The 26,778-nt window shown below is 38.6% G+C and overlaps 1 protein-coding gene across 1 annotated transcript in view; it reads left to right on the top strand.

The window, feature by feature from the left end:
- Nucleotides 1-26,778, top strand: part of LOC137972412 (dedicator of cytokinesis protein 7-like) — a 125,496-nt gene that overhangs the window by 60,507 nt on the left and 38,211 nt on the right. Inside the window, exons 12-23 of the mRNA XM_068819122.1 lie at nucleotides 893-1,007; nucleotides 5,445-5,515; nucleotides 6,013-6,163; nucleotides 6,282-6,383; nucleotides 8,744-8,830; nucleotides 10,739-10,961; nucleotides 12,801-12,977; nucleotides 14,018-14,283; nucleotides 14,430-14,525; nucleotides 19,449-19,586; nucleotides 20,073-20,186; nucleotides 21,454-21,743. Of these exons, the coding sequence (XP_068675223.1) occupies nucleotides 893-1,007; nucleotides 5,445-5,515; nucleotides 6,013-6,163; nucleotides 6,282-6,383; nucleotides 8,744-8,830; nucleotides 10,739-10,961; nucleotides 12,801-12,977; nucleotides 14,018-14,283; nucleotides 14,430-14,525; nucleotides 19,449-19,586; nucleotides 20,073-20,186; nucleotides 21,454-21,743 (1,830 nt within the window). The remainder of the gene's footprint in view (nucleotides 1-892; nucleotides 1,008-5,444; nucleotides 5,516-6,012; nucleotides 6,164-6,281; nucleotides 6,384-8,743; nucleotides 8,831-10,738; nucleotides 10,962-12,800; nucleotides 12,978-14,017; nucleotides 14,284-14,429; nucleotides 14,526-19,448; nucleotides 19,587-20,072; nucleotides 20,187-21,453; nucleotides 21,744-26,778) is intronic.

The raw sequence follows: 26,778 nt of genomic DNA, 5'->3' as shown, positions 1-26,778 counted from the left end.
TTTTTGCATGATCTACTTGCTCGACCTCTTTGGAATTGACTGAAATAGAATTAAACCGATGTTTTGATTTTTTAAAGTCAATAATTAGCTCTTTACATTTATCCACATTCAAATGGAGTTTGTTTCTTATTGACCATTGTTCCACCTCGGTGACAGAGCACTGGATTCTACTATTTCAACTTGTGCACTACAAGTGTACCTTTTTTATTGAATTGACCCTTGACCCCATAGGGGCTTTTCAGGGCCAATGAAACACAACGAAACAACAACTGTTAAGAATCCCAACTGGCCGGAGGCAAACCAGTTGACTATTTACAAGTGCAGCGGGGAAGTTGAACCAGGGACTACCAGGATCAAATTCAACGAGTGGTCAGAGCGGGTCTTGAACCCACATGAAGAATTGCAGTGGGATTGTGGGAAGAAACGAGTATTCTCCAATTGAGTCATATACATGTAACACAGAATTAATACGTTGTTTTCTGAAATCAGTTGTTTTTCATTATGGTCTGTCTCACATTGAGGTCACTTAGGTTGTATTCATGATGTTTCAGCCACTTACTATTGGTCTTCGTCAGGCGATATGATCAACTAGTTATGCCCTACCTATTATTCCTTTGAGTAATGACTCCAAAGGTCTGATTTGGAATTGTTCCCTCAGTGGTTCTCTGATGCACCGATTTCCTTTTATTCTTGATTGTTGGTATCCTTTCCCTTTTTTTCAAACTGTTTTTGAATAAAGATATTTTATATCTAAGAATTCTTGTGAATGTAACAAGTTTTACCTGTTAGGGTTAGCCACACTTTGATATATGTAGTAGAGGCCAATATTGTAAAGTAAACAAAGAAAAAAAGAAAGATTGACCCGCAGGTTTTGCTTTATCATTGTTTTCAGGAATTTGTTGTACGTGTATCCTTTGAGTGTTAATTACACCAGCCGCAGTGCATCAGCAAGAAATATTGCTGTAAAAGTAGAGTTCCTGGTAGGAGAAGAACTGGCACCACTTGAGGTAGGGCAAAAACAGGTGGCGCTTTAGAATGGTATATTGTTGATTTTGATGGATTCCATGGCCGAGGTTTATTCAATTTAAGCAATAGAGGACGTTTTCCGTGTTTCCATAGCCTCATCGAAACATGAGGGGGAGTTGGGAGAATTCCAGACAGTTATGCCAACCCGAGACGCAAGGGAGGGTTGACATAATTGTCAAGAATTCTCCTAACTTCCCCGAGTGTTTAGATGAAACTATGGAAACACGAAAAAAAGTCCTCTATTGCTTTTATAAAATATTCCTCAAAGATAATTCGACAAATGAAGGGAAATGCTGGTTTTTTCACTTCTTGATTGAAACAGATTTCTTGATACACGCTCATATTTCCTACCAGCCAATCTAAACGCACGTCTGAATACATAACCAATCAAAATTCGTGTGATGTCACAGCCGTGTTTCCATACTCTCAGCTAAACACAGCTATTGACCAAATTATGAGAGAGCGTGCACTATGATCGTGATTATTTTATAAACATTGATAATGGATAATGTAGGTGAAGATTTGTTTAGGTATTTGCCATCATTGCCAACTGTCCAATTTACGACAGGCTCGGTGTACAGCTTTGACTTGCATACCTGTAGGTCGAAAATGTGAATGATTTCAGAGAAACATAGAATCGGTTCAACAATTCACCAACATCAAAAAATTATGACAAATGTCTATTATTTGCTGCGGGCTGTAAAACTAGTGTCGTCACACAACGCGTGACGACACTATATTAAGAACTGCTGCGTAGGAGACTACTGTAAAACTAAGTAAATGTAAGAAACAAATCTTGATTCATCATCTGGTTTATTTAAGGTTTACATTGCATTCCAAAAACAAAGAAAACGAATCTGAAATCTACCTAGATTACATGCAAAAATACACACACAGTTGCTAACAAATTAATCTTGCCTAGTTTGTTTGTTGCTACTTTTTCTGAAGTTTTGGCAGCGTTTGTGTTGTCTGTTTGAATAAATTTGTTTGTACTAATTATTAACTGTTGAACTAGTGCAATGCAGTGTTTATTTTAACGCATTTCGGTGTTAGTCAGAGGAATCTTGAGCGTTCGAGTCTCTGTTAGTTGCGTTGGTTATCTTGGCGGCTTGCGCGTTACAATGTACTTACCTCAGCCTCGAAAACTCGCTGCACTCTTCAAAACTTTGAAACACGCTTCAAGCATTCTTCGAAATTTCGAAACATTTCCTTCGAAATTTCGCGAGTGTTCTCGAATTGTCGTTCGAATTTTCGCTGGAACATTCGCATACAATTTCGAAATTTCGAAAGTGTCAAGACAATAGCGCTTTCGAAAATTCGTCGAAAGTTCGGTGATATTTCGTTTCATTCCAAAAATTGCTGGTTTTCGTCGAAAAGTGGTGAAATGTCTCGCAATTCGTCGAAATTCGCTCTCATTACTTTTGCACAGTACTGTATTTTCACCATGGACATTACATCTCTGTACACAGTCATTCCTAATAGAGAAGGTCTTCAAGGACTTAAACACTTTTTCAATCAACGCACTGTCAAAGAACCTAGCTCGGAAACGCTCCTCCACCTTTCCGAACTAGTTTTAACGCTTAACTGTTTTTCATTCGCCGGCATGCAACTATTACAAACAAATTAATGGTGTAGCGATGGGCACAAGAATGGGACCTAGCTATGCCAATCTTTTTGTAGGATATGTTGAACACCAATTTTTTAATCAGTACAACGGCCCCAAACCTGAACTCTACAGCCGCTACATCGACGACTGCATCGGCGCTATTTCATCCAGCAGAGAAGAAATCGATCAATTTATAACCTCCGTCAACTCTTTTCATCTGGCTCTTAAATATACCTTGGAAATTTCGGAAATCTCATTGGCTTTCCTAGATATCAAAGTTTCTATTAGAGGCAACGTGCTATGTACTAGTGTGCACTACAAACCTACTGATTCACACAGTTATTTGTTGTATTCATCGTCACATCCATCACATGTCAAGAACTCCACTCCTTATTCTCAATTTCTTAGACTTCGATGTCTATGTAGTGATGACTCCGATTTTTCCAGCAAATCAGAGGAGATGTGCCAGTTCTTCGAAAAACGTGGCTATCCTGTCTCTGTGGTAAAAGCGGGCCATCATCGTGCCCAACAATTTGATCGACAGTCATCACTTCAAACGTCACAAAAAGATAAGAATGACAGAATTCCATTCACCCTCACTTTCCATCCTCATAATCACGCAGTCGAAAGCATCATTCCCGAGACTGGCAGAATCTTTTCGCAACCTCCACTTATTTCATTCAAACGCAACAAAAACGTAGGCAACTTTTTAGTTAGAAGTGGGTTCAAAACTAATGAGCAACCCGGCACTTTCAAATGCGCACGCTCATAATGCAAAACTTGTCTTTTCATTGTTAACACTAGCAAGATATCGGGACCTAAGCGATCTGTTAAGATCACCGATCGTTTCACATGTACCTTTGCAAATGTCATTTATTGCATAACCTGTAGGTTATGCAATAAATTATACATTGGTGAGACAGGTAGACGACTAGGTGACCGATTCCGCGAACACCTTCGCGATGTTGAGAAGAATGACAAGGATGCATCTAAGGCAGTCGCTCACCATTTTAATCTGCCCAACCACTCCAAAAAACACATGGCTATCTGCGACCTTTCCCTACATCTAGGTACGACGGAAAGCCCCAAGAATCTGGAACAAAAATTCATCTTTCAAATCCGCACCCTTAATCCTCACGGTATTAAAGTGCCCCTGTGATCAAAAAAACCACTTCCTTTTTTCCTACAGATTTTGAAAGTGTGTTTGCTTAACACCTGACTGGCAAAATTTTGAGCTTTGATTTTTATCCAAAGGCCGTTTACTTTGAGTGTAAGGTTTGGATTTCACGGTCCGCCATTACTCACGTCCAAAACTGACCGATTGGACCTCAGACAGTTGGATCCAGGGAAAAGTGACGTCAGAGGCTCACTAGCTTAAAATTTCAGCGTGTGAACGCAGCTTATTATATTTTGCAAAGCGTGAGTTTAAAAGTCTGAAAGCCCAAAACCCCCGTGCTGCATATTAATTTTGCGGCGTACACACGTATTGCATTCTTAAACTAGTGAGCCTTTGACGTCATTTTCTCCTCGATCCAGCTCTCTCAAGAACATAATGTTAGTAATGGCGGACCATTAAATAGGAAAATTACAGGTAAAATAAAGAGGTGTCTTTTTGAAATCAAGGCTTAAAACGTGGGTCACTTAGTGTTTTGTTAACGAAGTTTTAAAATCCAAAGAAAATATGAATTGATTTTTTGGTCACAGGGGCACTTTAACGAATGCTTTTCATTTAACTAATATATTCCTATTTTTCACATTGCCATGTTACCACCAATAGCGTAGCTCCTACTCTACTATAAAAACTACACATAACCCATAATCCCTCGATTCGCTCTGACGAAGGGCTAACACTCGAAACGTCAGCTTTTAGAATCTCTGTACGGTGGCCAATTTACATTATCAACTCCGTTGATAAAATCAAATTTTTGTATACTACTTCCCCACCGACGCAGCACCACAGTTTCTTTAGAAACTACCCCTTCAAAGAAACTGGAAAGCTTGGATGAGTGCAACTGATGCCCGAGAAGGGTGGTGGGCGGCTGATTTCTTTGTCAGCATGCCAAACAAAAAATTGGGTCTGCCATTTTTCTTTTAAATTGGAAGTTCATGACAATTTTTTTAGTATCATGCGACCCAGTTCTCTCCTGACAAAAAAAATCAGTAAATGTGATGATCTTGAAGCATGTTACTGTAATCTGTAAAGCTTTCTGAAGTATAAACCCGTTAATCAAGCAACCAATTAATCCATCAATCGATGAATCCATCGACCAATCAGTCAGTTAGTCAGGATTAAAGTGAAACTGCTTCGTTCATGATTTGTATATTTTCAAAAAGAAAACTCTTTACAAAACTGTCTTGGTCGCACATGTGTGCAACTGAGAGAGTCAAAATTAATTTAAAAGACGTTCAGTAAGATTTGTCACTTTAGTACAAATGACATGCAAAACAAGATATACTTACAAACAAGAGAATTATGCACAAATTTCTGGCATGAATACAATTTTGACCAAATGAAAAGCTTTTTATGGTCCAAGAGAAGAGAAATGAAACCCCGAACAGTTTATAAAAGAGTTTTCCTTTGAGAGTGCAGTATAAACAGAAAATGGTGCGATCTTCTCACAATTTGGATTAATAGATACTATGCTTGTGATGCTTTGAACGTTTTCATATTGGACTTGCCTTTAATTGGCCTGTCCAGTTTTGAGAACTTTTGAAACATCACCCTTGCCCTATAATAGACTAAATCATTATCGTTAAACTGAATATTTTGTGCTAAAAGAACAATCTCGGTGACACACATTTGTCTTTTTAGTGTTTGTTTGGCAAATCAAGCACCTCTGCACTGCAATCAGAATCCTGGACTGCAGTAACTTATCACAACAAGTATGTTCCTTTTACGAAATTTCTTTTCATGGAAGGTAACTTACAACTGTAAAGGACTTATGTTGTGTCATGCACAACTTGTATTGTAATAGTAATAGAGCAACAAGTTATGTTTTCGTTGTCTTTTGCACTTCCCAGCACCATTGCAAACGCACTTTAAAAGTTGCTGCATCAAACCAGCTTGGCAACATACTGGTGTACATGTTACTTCCTCTTGAAGCTTCCTGTTGGGTGTCTGATACATAGTTGCAGCGACCTCCTTGAAGCAGACTGCTCCTATGGGAAGCAGTTCCTGGTTACGCTCCCATGAACCCCCTCCCTTATCCCAACGAACGTACAGCCCTCCAAACTCACTCATGGCTCTTTCATGGTTGTTGAAAACCAAGGGCTACTAATTGCAAAACCTGAAGGTATACAATGATCAGAGGCCTGAGATGATCACTGGCCATTGATACAGTTCACAAATTTATACTTGCCTTGTTATGCTTTTATTTCAGGGCTCCAGACTTCTATGAAGAAGTGAAGATCAAGTTACCAGCTCATCTAACAGCTGAGCATCATCTGCTTTTCACATTTTACCACATCAGCTGTTCAGGTGGAAAGAAAGCCGATGATAAAGGACCCACTGAGACACCCATTGGGTACACAGTATGTTTGACTTGATTGGATTTGTCATGATACTATACTTATATTTTCAGGTCTACTTACGTTTAAGAGTTGAGGCATTTGTGGATAACAAGTTAATGTATTTTTAACACATTTACAGTGGATTCCCGCTATGAAAGATGGTCGCCTAGCATTAGGGGAATTTCATCTTCCAGTTTCTTTGGAGAAGCCACCCCCAAGTTATAGTATGCTCTCACCAGAGGTAACACATTCACTTTTGGTGATTATGATAGTATACTACAGTGTTAGTACTTCTTTTTTGGTATACGATTATGAGCATACCGGTAATCAATTTATGGAGAATTTACTAGTTTTGTAGAGTAAACTTTGTGATTGTGTAAAGTAAACTCTATCCAATAAATGTTCTACAGTGATAAAATTTGTTAGGGAAAGCATTACAGAAATCAGTCTGTTTTTACATCCTCCTACAAGTGTTAATTTTGACGGTTTTCATTGTTGTTGGGCAGAAAAATGTAAAGTAAAGTAAAACTTTATTTAAACTGGGTAGCACATTCAGCTCTGAGGCTGGTCTCCATAGGGGCCCTTTATCTGAAAGTGTTACAGATCAAAGCCTAAATATTATTATAGACTTATTTTAAGAACTGCATTTAAAAACTATGAAAGATTTACATGCAAGGAACCAAAAAAATGATAACAATTAAAATAACACAAAACTTAAATCTAAACGTTTTCAGTCTTAGGAGTGTTTAACAGGAATTCATTAAAAATCCTTGCACCGCTGAAAAGGAAGGTCTGTCTCCCATAATTCAGTTTAACCTTTGATATGGATAGTGTAGTTATGACTTTTCGAAAATCTTATAAAATGTGATACCAAACAGCTAGGAACTAATGATTGAAGGCAGGGAAGTATGAGTTTAGTCTTGAGGTATGAACATCTGCTACAAAGTAGCAGCTGGTGCAGATGCCCCATTGCCTCAGACGAATGAATCCAAACGAGTGATAATCTGGGCAGATCTATTCTGTTGGCTCTGTAGCCTGTCCAAAGACTGCTCCAGGCAAAATTGCAATAATCAAATAACTGTAGAGTTAATGTACTGTGAACAAGTATTGCTGCCTTTCGTCACAAAGACAGCCCAAGATACTAACTCTAGATGCCACATTCTTACGCACGTGATCCATGCGAGACTTTGAAGTCATGGAATTGTCAAAAACCACACCTAGATATTTGAAAGTCATTTCACAAGACATGGTCCTTCTGAACAAGTTTAGGCTGTTCATGCCTTTGCAACCAGAAAAATTAACACTTGGTTTTCGAGACATTTAAAACAAGACTATTGTCTTGTCACTGAACATCTTGATTAATGTAAAAAATTAAATCATGACTGTTGGACAACCAAGGTAAAACTGTGTTGTCGGCCTACATATTTAGTGAACAATGCTTTAGGCAATGTGACAGGTCATTAATAGAGACAAATGAATTACAGGGTACGGCACTCCAGATGTAATGGCAAGCTCCTCGGGTGACTGATAATCAATGCGTACAAACTTCTTTCTTCCTGAGAAGTATTTGATAACCATGGAAGGCTTTCATCTCATACACCATAATGTTGTGACTTGCTCAGTAAAATGCCGTAGTCAACTGTGTCAAAGGCTTTAGCCAGGTCGATAAACGCAGAAACTGTGACTACACCCTTATCCACATTCATGAGAATCTCATCGCCAATAAAGATGGCAGCTGTCTCCGTTGAGTTCAGAGCAGCATAAGTTTGTCAAAGTACCCTGCTCGTGGATTAACTGTTCTAAGACTTTACATAGATACCACAGGGCAAGATGGATATGGGGCGATAATTTCTCGGATCAGCCTTTGCACCAGGGGTCACCTTCGCTTTTTTCCATTCCACAGGGATGACATTTTGTTGGGTTAAATGAAAATGGCAGACAGTGGAGAAGCCAGGGTGTCTGCTCCCTCTTTAAGCCTGTAGCCTTCTTTGATTTTAACTCTTTGTGCACCTTTCGAACCATTGACATAATGATCTTTCGTAGTTTAAACGTTTTTGAACATTTAAGTTGAGACAGCCATTTGAAAAAATGACCCCAGTTGACTGTTTGGCCAATCGTAATTCTTGACCTGTATGACACTTGTATTAGAAGAGTGTGACCTTCCACGGGAAAACATACATTAACGCTTTTGCGTTAAACGACTAAAAACTAATGCCTAACGAACGGAGAGCAAACGACTTTTCAAAGCATTTGAACGAATATTGTTTTGTTCATTTGACATTTCGTGGTTCGCTTTTTTGTTTGGTCATCATGATTGCATTTGATCCCTATTCTCAAAAGGAATGTATATCGTATTACTTGCAGTCCTAGACATACATGTAGCTGAATTAAGTGTTGATACATTTTTGTCAAAGAACTTTATGGGCACTTGTCTTAAAAATGGAGCTTTGTGATTTTTCATTGGTCAAACAGTCAAGGGCATGCTTCTTTGCACTGCTTTAAACATAAAACATAATGATAAGTCAGTTCTTTTTCGTTAAAGCTGAGAAAACAGACCATACAATGTACTTATGCACATGATATCAATCCTGTATTTTCAAGGTTCCACTTCCTGGTATGAAATGGGTTGAAGGTCACAAGGGTGTATTCCATGTTGCTGTGCGTACAGTGTCTTCCATTCATCCTCAGGTACAAACTGTAAACACTTGTTATCTCTAAGCACGGACAATTCATGGCAGAGGAAATCCCCCTGGCACTCATTCTTGTTTAATGGAACAAGAAATACTTTAAAATTAGTTCCACCAGGGTACCTTTTCAGATATAGTGAGCTTTGATGAATACTAATCGTATTTGAACATTTCCAGGTAGTAGTTCTTTGTCGGAGATCGATCCTCATAAACAGCATAGATACACACACATGAATATTTTTTTCTATATTTTCAGGGAGTATAAATTGCTAAATGTTCAAAATGTGAAATGTCAGGAAAGTGCTCTGATCACCCGTTTCAGAAAAAAGTCAGGCACTGGGCAAACTGACAGTTTGTTACGTAATGTAACTTTGATTCTCTGGTCAATTAGAGATTTTTGATGATTCACAGTACTGAGAAAATTGCTAAGCTTTTAAATCCTAGATTGTCTACTTAAGCAGAGTTGAAAGTTCAGTGCCTATACAGAGTAGCTAAAAGAAACAAGTACTACCATTTGCATCCATCCTTGAAGTTTGACGAATTTTGCGCGAAGTTTTACTTTTCAAATGTTAACGGTTTGTCCGGTCATGTGTTATTTTTGACCAATGAAACATTAGGGGTTATGTCATGAAATGGACCACGTTTTTGACGGCATACCAGCATGTTTTGTTCATGTGCTCTTAAGAGTTTTCAGGTTTTCCATGAGAGCGGAGATATTTATGAATCTGCCTGGGAATCTAGAAGAGTTATAAACATCTATCTACCGTCAGTTTCCAAAGAAATGAAATATGGAATTTAGTATACTTTACCAAGAAGAGATACATGATTCAGCAACTAATAGAAAACAAATACATGAAACCGAAGTGAAACTAGAAAGATCGAGGAGGAAATATTTCTGGGTGTAGCGCATTCTGCACACACATGCTCTTCTGTGTTTCAAGGAGCATTTAAAATCTTGATTTCAAATGACTCCTGGACGGTAATTTACACCATTCCAAACTTGTTGGCTTTGAATTTTTTTGTCTCCATTGCAAAACAAGCACAGACGTTATTAGGGCGTTCATGCAAAACCCGAACGCTCTCACGAAAGACCTGTAAACTTCAAGAGTGTGTGAAGAAAACATGCTGGTATGCCGTCAAAAACGTTGTCAATTCCACAACTTAACCGCCAATGTTTCATTGGTTAAATGTGGTACATAATTGGACAAACCGTTAACGTTTTAAAAGTAAGACTTCGCGCAAAATTTGTCGTGCTTCAAGGATGGACGCAAATGGTAGTATGGAGTCAAGTGAAATTGTACACTTCTACACAATTTTCCACCGTTAGATTCTAATGACTTTGCTTGGATGTTTTCTACGATGACCCAGGAGGGTCACAGACCAGTTTTAATTTTCACAGTCCAGTTTTAATTTTGTGAGTCATCACCAGTTCTTTCACAGGTCACAGGTCACAGTTCATTGTTTTACAAATACAGAAAGTATCCAAAACATTTATAAAAGGTAACCTTAGGCCTAATTTGGCCTAAACAGAAGCTTTTAGGCCGAAGGTTAGCTTTTATGAATGTTTAGGATACTTTCTGTATTGGTAAAACAATGACCTGTGACTGTGAGAGAACTGGTGACGACTCACAAAATTAAAACTGGACTGTGACCCTCCTGGGCCATCGTAGTTTTCGTCATCTCTACTTAATTCGTCGCCTAAAGATAGGACAAAATGTCGAGGTGAAAAACTGACTTTTGTGGAAAACTTTTGTGAAGCCACTGCTGATGAGGTATCAACATCATCATCAACAACAACAACCTTGTCATCAACAGCATCATAACTCATGGCCATCATGATTATTCTCAGCCTTAATGACATTGTAATCCTAATTTTCTTCATCATTGTTTTTTCTTTTATTTCTTACAGGATTTGCATATTCAAAAATTTATCAAGACTTGCCATCAAATTGAGGGTCGAGTGACATCATCACCTAACCGTGTCTCTGAAGGAAACTTGGAGTCTATGCTGAAGAAAAGCATTGTTGACTTGTGCAAGGCACGGGAGGAACCTCTAGTTCGGTTTTTGTACCTTGTTTTGGATAAGCTGATTTTGCTCCTTGTAAGGCCACCTATCATATCAGGAACTGTAGGTACTGTAATGAAAGCATTCTTGATTTAGTGCTCTTTGTTCTTTGTCTTTCTGGTACACAGCTGTTGAAAGGCTATTTCCCTACATATCCAAAGAAAGACCTACATGTTTGCCGAGATTGTGGCTGTAGAGGGGTGTCCTTTTAATGTCGTTGCGGAATGACCTATTCCCTCTTCAAACGTCCATATCTTTCATTCCAATTTGCAAACGCAAATTAAGGTGGAACAAATTGAAATGAAATTAGGACTTTGCTGTTCTAGTACCCTTTTAGCTATATGATGTTTTTGTTTGTTTTAATATATGTTTACCATTTAACAGGGTCGTGTCATTTAAGGATGTTTAAGGGAAATCTTAAGTTTGTCACGAGTTTAAAACTAGAAAATGGTAATATGGAGAATTTTTACTCATACACTGTACAATTATCGTTACATCACAATTAAGATGATTCTGAGCAAACACTGCATTTATCTAAGCGATTTGCTGTGAACATGAAAAACGTTGTGGCCAACTTTTTTGAACATTACTAAAATGCAATCCGTTTCAGTATTGACCATTTGTGTCCATCCACGCTTCCCTTTCCTTTTGTTGTACTTATACGTCATGCACTAATCAACTAATAAGCTTCTTTATGACGCTGTCGCCAAATCGTCATTTGTGAAGCAGCTGAATGCCCAAGATTTGACAGCGTTAGTCAATCAACATAACACATGGCTCGAAAGGATTTACAACAATCTCACACCCAGGATAACTCATCGGCCTCATGCATCCTGGTACAATGATGAACTCCATTCAGCTAAATGTGTAAAGCCGAGAGCAGAATGTATGTTCAGGAAAACTGGTCTCGTAGTACATGAGGAGATTTTTGCAGACGCTTGAAACAAATACAACAAATTGGCTTTTAGACCATTTACAGTGTAATTCATTGAGCCACTTATCATGTCATGAAGACATGAGTTGTACATCATTTTCATTACTTAATAAGTTGTGAAGAACTTTTTCTATGGCCAGTTCTGCCCTCTTAATATGTTGCATTAAATAAGAATCGACTAGATCCGTCTTTATCAAAGTTATGCGATTGTCATGCTTTACAACTTACGGTGTACTGCAAGTCTTGCTAACTAACCGATAATTTAGTTGCTGTCAAACGAAGGACTCTGGACTCTCTGGTAGACTGTTTCTTTTGAAGGCTTTCATTTTCCAGATATCAAACAGATAGTGGGGACACTTTAATTTCGTGACAATGTTTTGTGGAGTCCTATTTTTCCTATTCTGCTGCCTGAGTTATTTTGTACAGAATTTTGAAGTCTGCAGTTACAATAAGCTGGCTGCTGCAATCACAAATTCTGGTTCTTGAAAGCTTAGCTCTAATACACTTGACCGCAAGTGCTTTGTTCAGATGTCTTGTTCTGTGCAGAAATGTTCAAAAAGAAAAAGGGGAAGTTCTGAATTTGGACACCTGCAATCAACAGAACATGAATGTTGGATGGTAAATTGCAGACTAAGCTCCCAAATTGTAACATGTGACAGCATCATTTTTCTGGAATAGTGAAGTTTCCAAGAATCAGCAATCATGTGGATTTAAGACAGTATCTTCCCATGGCTTTTTAATCCAACTGCTCAAAGGAGGATACATTATTATTATTAATTTTGTAACCACCAGTTTTATGTAAAAAGTGAGCTCTGGATTCGTCTCAGTGCCAAACCAGCTTTTCTGTCGTTGTTGTTAGTTGCCTTGTTTGAATTTTTTGTTACTTAATAATTAAAGCATTTTTGTAGTTGTAAGCAAATGATTAATAGTACTCAGTTCCTTCTATATCAGATTATTCCCTTGTTTCTGCAGTAAACATTGGCCAAGCAGCATTTGAATCACTCACACAGATTGTAGACAGGCTGCATCAGTTGCTGGAAAACAATCGTGATGAACATGGCCGCAATCAGCTGCTATCCTCTTACATCACTTATGTGTTCTCTGCACCCTTCAATCACTCTCCTACAGGTTCACCAGATCTTTTTGCAGGTAAGGTTAACATTGTTAGAGGGGCTCTGCAGGAGCCGAGTGTGTGTGTGAGAGAGAGAGAGAGTTTTAAGCAAAGAGAAAAGGCCAAATGTCTTGGGTCCACAGGCTCCAGAGGCCAATCATCACATAAACATGTGGATCTTCTTCGTTTTCATTTAAGAGGTTAATAGGCATTGAAAACACAAAGTTACAACCATTGTGATATAGATTACTTCATGGTTGGTGAGTGCGTATGATTTTTATTCACGAGTTGTGAAGGATCGCGTAAACGAACGAGTGAGCGAAGCGAACGAGTGAGTTTGACGATCCTTCACAACGAGTGAGTAATAAAAATCGTACAAATGAGCCAATCATGAAGTAATTTGTTTATTATATAAGTACAGAGATCATAAAGTTAACGAGGAAAGTGTTAATCGAGAGGCTATCAAACCACCGATCATGAACTAAAGTCTTAAACAAATAGCAAAATATTTTTGAAGTAAAAGAAATCTTTACCTTCCATACCTCGCTTGAGTACTTTTAAAACTTTTTAAGATCATCTGAAGTATTTTTGTGGAGAAAACTAAGCAATAAAAGATCACAAAACTTTGAAAACCATACACCAGTCGGCCGCCATGTTTACATCATATTAGCCAATCAAAAGGCTGATACGACAATTTTTCACTAGTGAAAATAACGATATAGCCAATCAGAGCGTCGACCCGTTGTTTTTCACTAGTGAAAAAAATCGTATGACCAATCAGCTGGCTTCTCCATTGCAAAGAGATTATTTTTATCTCGATCCTTTTTGGAGTGTAAATCTTGGTACGTATATAATAAAATGAGATCCAGTACGTAGCACACTGTAGGAATATTTCAACCCAATTCACTTAAATGAGACCTGTGCCAATCTAACATAGATACACAATCTAATATCTGTTTTTCCTGTTTTCCTACTCTCCACTTGGGCTGTTTCATTACTTTACCACAGTAAATGCTTAATGACTTTAAAATTATCAGATGACTACAGTTTTCCTTGACTAAGCTTGTTTCTCTGACAGTTGAGCATAGTCGTTCAGCAAGTATCCCTGTTGGTCTGCAAAGCAAAGCCCGTCAGAAGCTGTCAAGCAGCAATCCACAGCTTAATGCCACATTGACTGATGAACAACCTGAGTCACCTAGATCTGGAAAATGGGTCGATGATGATGAGCCTATGATTTGTGAGGGCTTAAACATTCCTGGCAACAGAAGCAGTATGGCAGAAGCACGATCAGGCTCTGTTGCTGTCCCTGGTTTGGGCCACAGCAGTACTGCAAGCAGCAGAAAGGTACGCGTCAGTTGGATCAGTGTTGTTTTAAGACCGAATCACTGAACCCCATTAGACGTTTTCATTGGAATCTGGGCTTCTTCATCACCATTTATGGAATATAATTGTCTTAAATCACTTTATAAAACGTATCCATTTCATTTCAGTTAGTGCACGAAGAGCTAGCATTACAGTGGGCAGTGGCCAGTGGCCCACTGAAGGAAAAAGGCATGGCACATGCATGGTTCTTTTTTGAACTCATGGTGAGAATGGCTGAAGCAGCTGAATGTTTGTTGTTTTTTATTCATTTGTTTCCATGTGGCACAAAATTATCATGTAATAAATGTCAGGATCATCGGAGTCCTGGTTGTTGAAAAGCTGTATAATGCTATTTTTGCCACAGTTAATCACTTTTCAACATTATGTTGCCGCTATCTATGTATTTATTTACTTCGCAATTCGCCAACCATTACAGAAAATAGGTTGTCAGGATACTATTAGGGGAAAAGTCAATTCCCTTTCTAAAACTACCCTCCTCACACACTTGCACTGATATATGCATGCAAATTTGGTTATCCAGTGGATAGCACTTAATTAAGTCATCAAACAACTGTGGCTTAGCTGTGTATTTCAAAGTTAGGAGAACTATATCCAGTTCTTTTTGTGTAGGGATAATCCTACATTGTAAATTTCTGTCATAGTGATGAGTTGTGCAAGTATGAAGAAAATAGGAATAAACACTTTGTAAAATTGCACTATGTGACGTGGAATGCATATTGTTCTCGGGACATTTAGCTCCACTTCATATAGTACATCATCATGCATAAACACTTAGAAAGAGCTTCCATCATTGGTTGCCAAGAATGCACATATGGGCTCTTTAACTTGATGAAGGGTGACAAATTGAACAATGAACGCAGAGCGCTGTTGTATCTTCTTTTGTTATGTAAAATTGCACATATGCCCAAATTTAGCAATGAACATTTTATAACTACATGGTTATGCTTGATAGAATAGACTATTTCAATCTACATTTTTTTTGTGTGGACAAAAGTTTTATAGAATACATAGAATAATGAACTCAAGGTCAAACTAAACTGTGCTAGCGAAATGGTGTTTTATCTTTCTTATTCCGAGTTTATATGACAGATTTTTTTTAATTGCGTGATTGAATGTACCAATTGTCCTGATAACATGATAACGTTTCGATTTTTTTCCCTAGTTTTGGCCATTAAAAGACGCAACATTTCGCTTCCAGCAGGGTGCAAAACCATGTGAGTAAAGAAGGAGCACTGGAGATGATTGTGGGGACATTACCGGAAGGCTTGTTTATATCTCTCGCTCATTCCTGTGCGATGTTTTCATGTGAAGGGTTAATATGGTCGGTAGATGCGTTGTGTCTGGCTGCAGCAACACGGAAGAAACACAAAGAAAATGATTTTTCTATCCATGCAATACAGTTACATGGTGATTTCAGGCCAGAAGCTATCAAGAGAAGACGGAAGTGGATTTCTTTTGTAAACTTGACGAGGAAGAATCTGAGTGCCAGTATTAAAAAACGCACTTGAACGTTGCTTCATACATAGTCCTCTGGTCTTATCTTTCTTTGGTGATCTTACACTGTGAAATAACTCCGATGCCATCACATTTCAACCGAAAAGAAAACTTGCGTGTGAAATCGTCTAGCGCAAAATGCACCAAGCAAAATCACTGAGTGTTTTATTTTAATACTGGCACTCAGATCGACTTTTGGTATTGCATAGAGAGAAAAATCACTTTGTTCGTCTTTGGTGTTGGTGCAGCCAGATACAACACATCTACTGATCGTGTTAACCCTTGACATGAAAATATCGCAAAGGAATGCCCAAGAGATGTAAACAAATGTTCCCAAAATGTTGTCATTATCATCTCCAGTCCCCCTTCTGTACTTTCGCGGTTTTGTACCCCTCCGGAAGTGAAATGTTATGTCTTTTAATGGCTAAAACTAGGGGAAGAAAAATCGAGATCGGATTTTTTTTTGCAGTTGTTATCAGGACCCTGGGTACATTCAATCAAGCAAACAAAAAAACTGTCATATACAATTTAAGCAGTCGAAAAGTGCAGATGTTGCATGACAGGCTTCAGTCGATAGAAGGAAAGAATCACCATTGGGAAACATTACGCTACAAACTTTTTAAGTTATGGCAGCACTTTCTCTGAAAATGTTTTGCCTATTGCTGGTTTTCGATCCGCCGGCTTTCCTTTGGCCTGCCAATAAATTCTACAAATACTTCTGTTTCTTTCTTTGAAAATGGAGACATGTAGTTGTCCACAGCAGGGCCATTGTAAGAGTGTAGAAACTGCCACAATTTCTCATAACCAGGTAATCTGCAATAGAAAACCTGACACTGTCGGCATCTATCAAAGTGAATGGATAGTTGCCAAGAAAATCCACATCAGGACGCCTCTGTTCATGGTAGAGTGGCAAGGTTACTGCCACAAAAGCTCACCTACCATCTGAGCTGATAGAAGCGTTTGAAAATTCCAACCAGTACAAGTGGAAGAAACTAGAGCGCAGATCGGACTTGTTTGAAAGAACACTTCTGCACATGGAATCACTCGAGAATCGCCACGATGGTCCGTTTTCTCTTCCTGAACCTACCACCACAGAGCCAGCAGACACCAACAGACTTCAGTGACCAATAACTAGAAGATGCTGGCCTAGCCCCGTGCGTGGAACGGACTATCAACACAAATGGAAGGTGATGTCAGATTACTGCTGTCTAAGTCACCTTCGTTTTGCCACAATGCCAAGAAATTATCCTGTCCTGTTGAACGCCTTTGCATTTTCTTTGAAAAGAAATACCTGGTGCACTGAGGGATTCAAGAAAGGAAAAAAAGCTCTTTTAAGAGCCACTAAATGAATGAAAGTTGAAGACCACTTATTCAATGGTAATGATAGACCCCTTTCTTTCCCTCTTTTCTTCCATCGCTTCCCACTTCTGCCACAACCACCCCATCCAATCCTTTTCCCAACATTTTTTCCAATCAACAGAGCAGCATTCTTTAAGTCACTGTCATGCGTAATTCTTCAAGCATGGGCAAGATGGCTACAATCACCGGTTTCATGTTTTTTCGCAATCCTAGACGAACATCTTCGATTTTACTTTGTCTCTAATCTGTTTGCAGTTTAGTTTTTGCATTGGTTGATTTGTATGTGCACCAGAACAACTTCATGATTACACAGTTGAAAACTGACAGGAAGAAAGGTCTGCTCAAGTCTATCCGTCTCCATTCCATCAGCATTTTTCGTCTATATGAAGTTAAACGTTAGGATCATTCCCATCGACAAATGGTGCAACCATGGCTCAGTTGGTTGAGCACCAGGCTGTCAAACGGGAGGTCGTGAGTTCAACTCCGGCCGGACCAACACTCAGGGTCTTTAAATAACTGAGGAGAAAGTGCTGCCTTTGTAATTACATCTGCAAATGGTTAGACTCTCTAGTCTTCTCGGATAAGGACGATAAGCCGGAGGTCCTGTCTCACAACCTTTCAATGTTCATAATCCTGTGGGACGTAAAAGAACCCGCACACTTGTCGTAAAGAGTAGGGCATGTAGTTCCCGGTGTTGTGGTCTAGTCTTTCTGGTCTGGATAGGGTAGGGTGGAGCACCTCGCATAGGACCTCGAGTCCTGTTCGTGCTCCTTCCCTCTGCGCAGGTTTGCCCAGTAGAAGAGACAAACCAGATGTCTCGTAAAACAAAACAAAACAGTAAAACATGTGTAAAAGTAAAAGGTTGGACCAGGAGTTCTGAGAGCTCTGAAAAGAGCTTCTGGTCTGAAACGATTCGATTGGTCATTCTTAACAAAATATTTTAGTCGCCCTGGCGTATTCCGAGAGCTTGCAATTAGCATCCCATCCAGGGGGGAGTATAAATACTCCTAGTCGCTTCATGCTACGGAAGCCGGAGATAAGCGCCGGCCTGTTGGGCCTTCCTAGGCTCATAACAGGACCCTGGTTTTTCAAATGAAAGGGATAACACTTCACATGCTCAAATCAAGACAAAAATAAGTATTTGGTGTTGTACTTGGGAGAACACTTACCTTCAATAATCTGTAAGAATATCGTTGCTCATGTGAGGAGATAACCGAGGTTGAATTATGTCAAGGGTCAATTCCATACAATAAACACCAGAAAAGCACAGTTTTTGAAGTAAAGAGGATCATACTTGACACCACTCACGTAGTTTTTTTCATACAATAGTAGATTTAACCTTAAAGTACAAAATGCCAGTCTATTATTTCAAAAAAAGGCATCTCTAGGTATCCTAAACTGTCTCAAAGACTTCACCAAAATTACCCCTTTCTTCTCTTTTTGTGAGACCTCTGTTCGGGGTTCAAGCTTGATTAAAGGTAAAGGTAAAGGTAGAGGTCCTTATTTTAACGAGGGTAACACGTGACAGTCAACTAGATTTGGTGACGAACTTGTGACCCTCGGGTGTGCACCTTTTGCTCCATGGGTATTCAAAGCTACAGCTATACGGATCAGAGGAAAGTTGAAATAGACGTCGATGGAATGAGACAGGGATCAAACTGGCAACCCTCCAGCTCAGAAGGCTGCACACTAACCGGACTGAGCTACGCTTGTCCCCTGTCCTCGGATTCCTTGCCTCATTGCACGTGCCAAATGTCCAACCATTCTGTGTGATGACATTTTTATCTTTGCCAATGGTGATAACACTGTGTAATTAGTAATCCCTTGATGTTAGATAGTCTTTCAATAGTAAACCGAATAAACTGCATTGTTCTTTTGTGAATGTAAAATCCTTTAAAAATGGAAGTGACAGGGCCCCTTACGATGGAATTTGCATTACTGAATCCTCAGATATCAGCACTGATTAAGAAATGACATCTGATAGTCACGGCTGATTTAACATGCAGAAGTTGGAGGTTTCATTTTTAAACTCGTATTTACAATGCTTAAATGTTAAGCTGGATGCTCACTTATAACTTAAAGGTCTCATGGAGCCCGCTCTCCAATGCCAGTAACAAGACAATATTGATAGGTTATGAAAAGAGAAAGATTGTTTTCAAAATATATAGTCTTTTATAGTTGATCCCAGAAAGTGTTGAGCAAATTTTTAAAAAGGAAAAAAATGATCTGTTTGGTTTGTCAAAACTCATCAACTTTGCTTGTCCTGCTTGCAGGTTAAAAGTATGGCTCAGCATCTTGAAAACACTGACAAGTTTTTCTGGACACGAAAGAGTCGTTTTCCTGAACAATTTTTGGGCGACATACGAGCCATGGTAAATTCGACAGTCTATGAAATCATCACTAAATTTGAGGTGAGTGTTATTTATCTTATTTTTAACATTTAACACATAGTATCTGACTTAATCAAGGGGCCATCTGGATGTTAAAGAAGAGACTTGAAAGACTAGAATTTTATTTAGCTTACTGTCACAATCTAGTTTCAGCATTTATGCCGCAACTACAGTGTGAAACTTGACCATCTGGTGAAAAAAGTAATGAAGCTCTTCTTTCTTGTGTGACTTACAGTTTGTCTACATTCCAAACGTATAAAATATTAGCATAAACAAAAAAATGTAGGTGCTGTTTTGAAGGTTGTGATTTTGTTTCCGTCTTAGATTCTTGTTTGGTTACGAAAATTTGTGTACCTGTTCGAGTTTTTATTAGGGGTTAATCTGTAGGTATTTTAATTGCTGCAATAAGAACCATTCGACCCTTAACACCATCAAAAGATTTAGAAGCCTTTCACAGTAAGATATTCCATCTGGTTAATTTAATAAACGTTTCTGTTTGTTTTTCAGGATTTAAGTCGTGCCCAGAGGCTGAACTCCAGTCTTGCCTTCTTTTTGTATGATCTTTTTTCACTGGTTGACAGAGGGTTTGTGTTTGAACTTGTCAGGCACTACTGTAAAGAGGTATGAGGCAATATGGGGGGTGACAGTCCTAACAATTCTAACTGAGAGCAGTGTGAAACTCCAGTAAGTTGAATTTTTTTTCTGGTTAGTGTGCTCGACTCCGGATCAAGTGGTCCAGGTTCGGGTCCTGGCCAGGGACATTGTGTTGTGTTCTTGGGCAAGACACTTTACTCACTTTACTCTATGTAGAATAACCTCTCTGATGAAAGTTGCCGATTGCCCGGGGGAAGCGAAATATATCCGTGGGCAAGTAAAACAACTCTAAGACTTGTCCGATCGGGCAATCAAAATTTTTGTTTGACTAATATTTTGTGAAACAATTTGATTGGCAACAAAGAAAGTGACTAGCAATTTGACATAGTCACCGCTTTCTGTTGAAAGATATAAATTAATTATTGGTACAAACCTCAAAACAAATTGGAAGGAGGACCATCTTCGAAAAGAATGCTTGTTACAATGGAACCCAGTTTTTGCATGGCCAAATGCACTACGATACTTTGATATCGAACAAGCGCACAAGAAAATTGTACCTTTTGTCACGCAATTTCAACCAGCCTTGAAAGGCTTAAAGAACATTCTATTGAACAAGTGGCATTTTAATTCAAAACCAACCTAATCTCAAAGAGATATTCAAGGAATCTCCCTTGATCTCTTACAGAAAAGGAAAAGCGCTTAAAGATATGCTTGTCAAAGCAAAACTGTTAAGGCTACTAGAACACAATGGACACACGGCAGGAGTCACGTTGGTCTGTCAAACCCATTTTACACACGTTATACAAAATTGACATTTTTACAAGCCTCCTTTGCGTTTTAATGGGCAACAGGTCTTTAGAAGGTGGGCAGCCGGAAAAAACCATGGGCAACCAAAAAATCAAAAATGGCTGCCCAAAGGGCAGATTAGTAAAAAAGTAAGTGTCGAACACTGTAAGCAGGTTCCTCTTTTTACTTATACTCATAGTCTTACATTTCTTGACATTGATTCTAGGTTATTCATTGTTGTATGAATAAGATCACAACTTAATGACGGCATATCATTCATTCTTTATCTGTCAGGTTGTTATTAACCTGTTCATTGCACATATTTTACAAACTAATCAAAATGGAAATGGTGAAATACGTATCATAGCTGAAAGTTAAATTTTGAAGTGAGTTTTTAGGGAAAATTAATTCTGATTTTCGTGGAAATTGAAAGTATTTTTTCCAAAATGCCATACTTAAATTACTTAATATGGTATGTTTCATCTGACTTGCCTTTGTTTCCCTTCAGATGCTGTATCAAGGCACCATTGTCCCAGAAGCATCACAACTCAGACTTGAATTCCTGCGGATTGTTTGTAGCCATGAGCATTATGTAACCCTCAACCTGCCCTTCCCTTGTCCGTTGTATCCATCCCCACCCCATTCCCCTACAAATTCAGTGTCATCTATTGGATCCTCAGCATCTGCTTACACTGTCATAATTGGTAACAGTATGGCAGAGCTGTCAACTGCCTTTAGACAGCAGCATTTCTTGGCTGGCTTGGTGTTGTCCGAACTAGCCTTGGCCTTGGAAGGAGGGTAAGACTATTAACAGCTATTGGATTAAAGTTTACGTGATACCAGGACAAATCAAGTGAAGTCATTCAAGTGTGAAGACTTAGGTTGCTTCCACTTGATCCAAATTAAAAAATCAGTGTTTTTACGCATTGCATTTGAAGAATCAAATATCAAAAATACACTTAGGTGGTACAGTGTCCCATATTTATTTTTTTGAACAAGTAAAAGTATTTGAATTTATAATCAACTTTGGTGACCTTAAGAAATATTGCATTGCTGGCATAACATTAAGAATCCAAGCCAATCAGATGAGGAAAAGGACTGCAATGTACATTTGGTATTAATGCCTGGCTGATTAGTTTGGTTTCCAATTGAGTTTCAAGTAAGTAGGCAACTGTGATTGCTTTGAGAATGGCAAACAGTTACTGCTATTGTTTTTCACACAATGTGTAAAAAACCTCAAAGCACATCAGAGAATGCAGATGGATATTTTCCAGAGCTTTGAAATTGATCCTGACTTGATGCTCACCATTCCTCTCAATCACTGGGACCAGCACTTCCACGAAGCCCTCAACAGACCTGTACCAGATATGCCAGCAACTCCTCTACCAGCTGATGAAGACCTTGATATCAGCATAGAAGCACCACTGAGGATGGCATTTTGGCTTCAATCAAAGCTAGGAAGTGTGGGAAAACACCTGGGTACATTCTGTTTATACTGAACTTCTGCGTGCAGATGTTAAAACATCTACAAAGGTGCTTACTAACCTCTTCGACACCATCTGGGAAAAGGATATCATACCAGATTATGGGACTTAAGGTCTTATTGTAAAGCTCCCCAAAAAGGGTGTCCTTAGTAGTTGTGACAACTGGTACAACATAACATTGCTGTCAATACCAAGTCTTTTGTAGGGTACTCTTGAAGAGAATAGACTAAGCCATTGACTCCAAGCAGAGGGATGAACAGGCAGGCTTAAGGGGCAGTCGAGGATGTGTTGATCAAATCTTTGCACGGAGAAAGATCATAGAGCAGTGCCTTGAATGGAATGCCCCACTGCACGTTAACTTTATCGATTTCAAGAAGACGTTTGATAGTTTGCACAGAGAAAGCCTTTGGAAGATTCTTAGACACCATGGAATACCCAAAAGATTGACTCTCTGATGAGCAAATGTTATGACCACTTTGAATGCAGCGTGATTGTTAACAATACAATATCAGAATCCTTCCTGGTGGAGTCTGGCGTTCGCCATGGCTGTATGTTATCTCCGATCCTGTTCTTGGTGACCATTGACTGGATTATGAGCATGACGACATTTGACCAAGCAAGGGACATCCAATGGACACAAACCTCGCAATAATTATTAGAAGACCTTAACTTTGCAGGTGATCTAGCTGTTATATCATCTTATCAGCTAGACCTGGAAGAAAAGACTGACATATTGAATGAAAATGCCGAAAGAACTAGTTTTTACTTCAGCACCACTAAGAGCAATGGGGAGCATCACGAGCAAGGAGTATTGCACACTCAAAGACATCAAATCCAGGCTTGCCTTTTCAAGACTTACCGCTAATAATATTTGGAAGTCCAAACCATGCAGTTTGCACCTTAAGGTAAAGATCTACAACAGGACTAGTACAGTACTACATGTACTGTATGACTCAGAATGCTGGTGCTTTGTCAAAAGGGACGTGGAAAAAGTTGACACTTTTCACATACCACGCATGACCTTTTAAAGTGCATCCAAAGACTATTTATATATCCTGTATTTAAATATGTTTCTACCAGTAGTACTACTCAAACAAATTCCAGGATTGGACTGATTGATATTTCAGAAACTACCCATGTTTTGTATTTTAGCTCCATCAATAAATTACAAGGATAACATTAATGCAATTGACTGGAATACTATTATAAATGTTGATATCAATAATCTGAGAAATAGAGTAATCAAGGCTATTAAAGCTGTTTCTGATAAACATGCACCGATAAAAGTAGAAAGTCATGGATAAGTAATGCAAACCTTTATCAATTAAAACTAAACAAACTATGTATAGGACACACTTTCTCTCAAATGATTTGGTAAAGTATCAGAGTATAAAAGGTTGTGCAACAAACTCAATTATGCATGAAAGCTGTTAGTAAGGACAGTAGGTGTACCATAGCAAATGCTTTGACTTGAACAAAACAAATTGATTGGTGAACTATATATAATTACGTGAAGACCAACAGTCTGCATCGTCCCACAAGAATAATAGAGACATGGAGAGACATATACCAATAAATGTGATATTGCAGAGCAATTTCATCAATAATTTGTTAATATTGGCCTGCGGTTGGCAATTACTATAGTTCAAAACAAGGAAAGCCCTTTGCAATATATTAAAGCAAGCTTTTCATCTACATTTTTACTGTGTTCTGTTACAGAAACTTGAGTGAGGGAGCTTTTCTCGAAGTAATGTTATATATTCCTAAAAAGCTAATTAAAACTTCTGCTAGGCCACTATGTAAATCACTAATATATAAAATATTTAAAACACTCATCCATGTTCAATAGCCATTTTGACCTGCTTGTGTATTAAATAGCAAATATTTCATCTTTTGCAACTTGCATAGTGCTTGATGCTTTTAAAATTCTCAACATGCTCAACGTATACAAAAGTGATGTTACTGTCTCTGGGAACTACAGACCAATTGCATATTATGACAAAAATTTACCAAAGTCCTAGAGCATTTAATGTAGGATCAACTTTATGCGTTCCTGGTAAAGCATGACATACTCCACCAATTCAATAGTCTGGTGACAAGAATTTGAGCTTTGGACATTATCAGTCTTTCATATTTTCACATTTTGGCAAAATGAAGAATGCTCCATAATTCCGTGTACATTTTGACACAAAGAAGTACATGATTTTTGGCATAACAGAATCTAGTTCTTCAAATTTAATAATACTATTGTTATGGAACTTTGACCTTGTAACCTTGAGTTACCTTTGTCTTTTTGTGTCTTAAGCGTTCCAACAGATAGTCACACGACTTAGGTTAAGAACAAAGGTTTATTTCTTCGAGCAGAGTACACACCTGCAGTAATAGGAAATATTTTATATTTGCTTGGACTGAGGCAATTTGTGGTTGGGGGTATGACAAAGTACTTAAAAACTTGTTCCATTTCATCAAGGACTTGCTCTCAGTGTGTATTCAACTCTACGTGACCTTACTCAAGCACAAGCAGTGTACATGTATGCAAAGTCAGTAGTGTCATGCTCACTAGCGAAAAGACACCAATAAATTTTAATGGGAAGTAAGCAAGCCTGATTGGGACTTTGAAGACAACCTACATATGGTCACGTATGTTTGCAGATCTCTCGTCTAGCTGCCTTAAGGAGGCTTGAACCAGTTTCAACAAACGTCACCATCTGGAAGGATTGAATTTACCTAGCTGTTCCATGTAACAGCAAAGTTATGGTATCATGTGAAACGCCAATAATTGCTTGAAGGGGCACCGTCTCAGGCACACATGCACCAGGTTTTTTAATGCAGACTTGAAAAATTCAGCCTGAACTTTTCAAGTTTGTAGAGGTGCACACAATATGGTGACCAATGTTGCAGCAGAATTTTAACACTCAGGGTACAAATAGTGATTCAATCTCCTCAAGAAAGCAAAACAGGGCAGTGAAAACACCAATACAGCATCTACAATAGAATGAAGGGAGACATTTTTTAAGGCGTGAATTCATGTGAAATTTCATGTATGGTGTATTGGAAGTGTGAGCCGTTTTCTCTACAATCCAGGATCGAAGGTAGCTCTGAATCTGCTTCACAGAATTTTTTAAAACTTTGCAAAGTGTTATCAATGCCTGCTAATTGCTTTCCAGGGGTAAAAATTGGGTTGAACGTGTTCATTTTTAAGATCTAAGAGTTAAAGACAAAATATAGTGTATTTTTAGATGGTTTTTTTGTTGTTATTGTGACCTATTACATCATACCAACAAGTGCATCTGTTTAAGGACGTTCGCGCCCATTGCTACTGCGCATTTTTTCACGCATGTCACGCACACGTCATGCATCACAGACCAGGAAGGTAAACACCATGCAAAAGGCGCAAACATTTTCCACAAGAATGGAATGTGAAAGCATGTGGCATCATGGGATAGCTGTGGACCCACAATCTTGGACAGAATAAAATGGAACAGAAATGCCCCCTCTCCCCCAAATCAAGGATGAAGGTGGGTGAAGGCCAAAATGCGCCATTTTCCCATCACTGATTTTGGGGGGAGGGGTGGTCTAAATGTTCCATTTAATTTGTCCAAGATTGCAGGTCTTCCCGGAAATGTCACACAATGACATGACAGTGCGAATATACCATCGATTTGAGAATTTTGCAGCGATTTTACTCTCTTGAATGCTCGGTGACCCCTATTTTTCTTTCTGTAGATCACTTCCTTTTCTGATTTTGTCCATTTTAACAAAAAACAAAAAAATCTGTACGCGAGAAGTTACAAATATTTCGCCTTTTATGCTCTCGTGCGACCGAAGTTTTCTTTCTTAGACTAAAATGTATTTTTTTCAAGTTCTATTTTACCTCAAAGACATCAGCTGCAAAAGTTAATTTAGTTATATCTATTTAGTTATGTTGAACTGAGTACGTTTACCTGATCTAAATTTCGCTAATGTAGCTTTTTTATTGCTGACAAGCTAAGCTAAGATCGTCTTAAAATAACACGAGCTTCTAAAAGTGCACCTCGTGTTCTCGAAAACGAGCATGGTGACCCCCCATTTTTTTGCCTTTTTGGCGAAATTAGATCATTACCTTTCAGTGTGGCAAATTTTAAAAAAATCTGTACGTGGGAACATTTTGGGCGCGAACGTCCTTAAGAAGTTATTGCTGTTTCATTTGGAACCCTAACAGTGCTGTTGTGTTAAACAGTGTTATAGAGTTGATCCTTCTAATGAGAAATCACCTCCAAATAGCCGCTATTACAGTTGAGTCCATGTCTCAGTGGTGCTAGTTTCCTCGCGAAAATGAGGCTTTCAAGTAAAAAGAAGAATTAATTATC

The sequence above is a fragment of the Montipora foliosa genome, chromosome 10 (genome assembly GCF_036669935.1).
Source record: "Montipora foliosa isolate CH-2021 chromosome 10, ASM3666993v2, whole genome shotgun sequence".
Lineage (NCBI taxonomy): Eukaryota > Metazoa > Cnidaria > Anthozoa > Scleractinia > Acroporidae > Montipora > Montipora foliosa.
The sequence above is the reverse complement of the archived record's forward strand: the minus strand, read 5'-3'. Positions and strand labels throughout refer to the sequence as shown.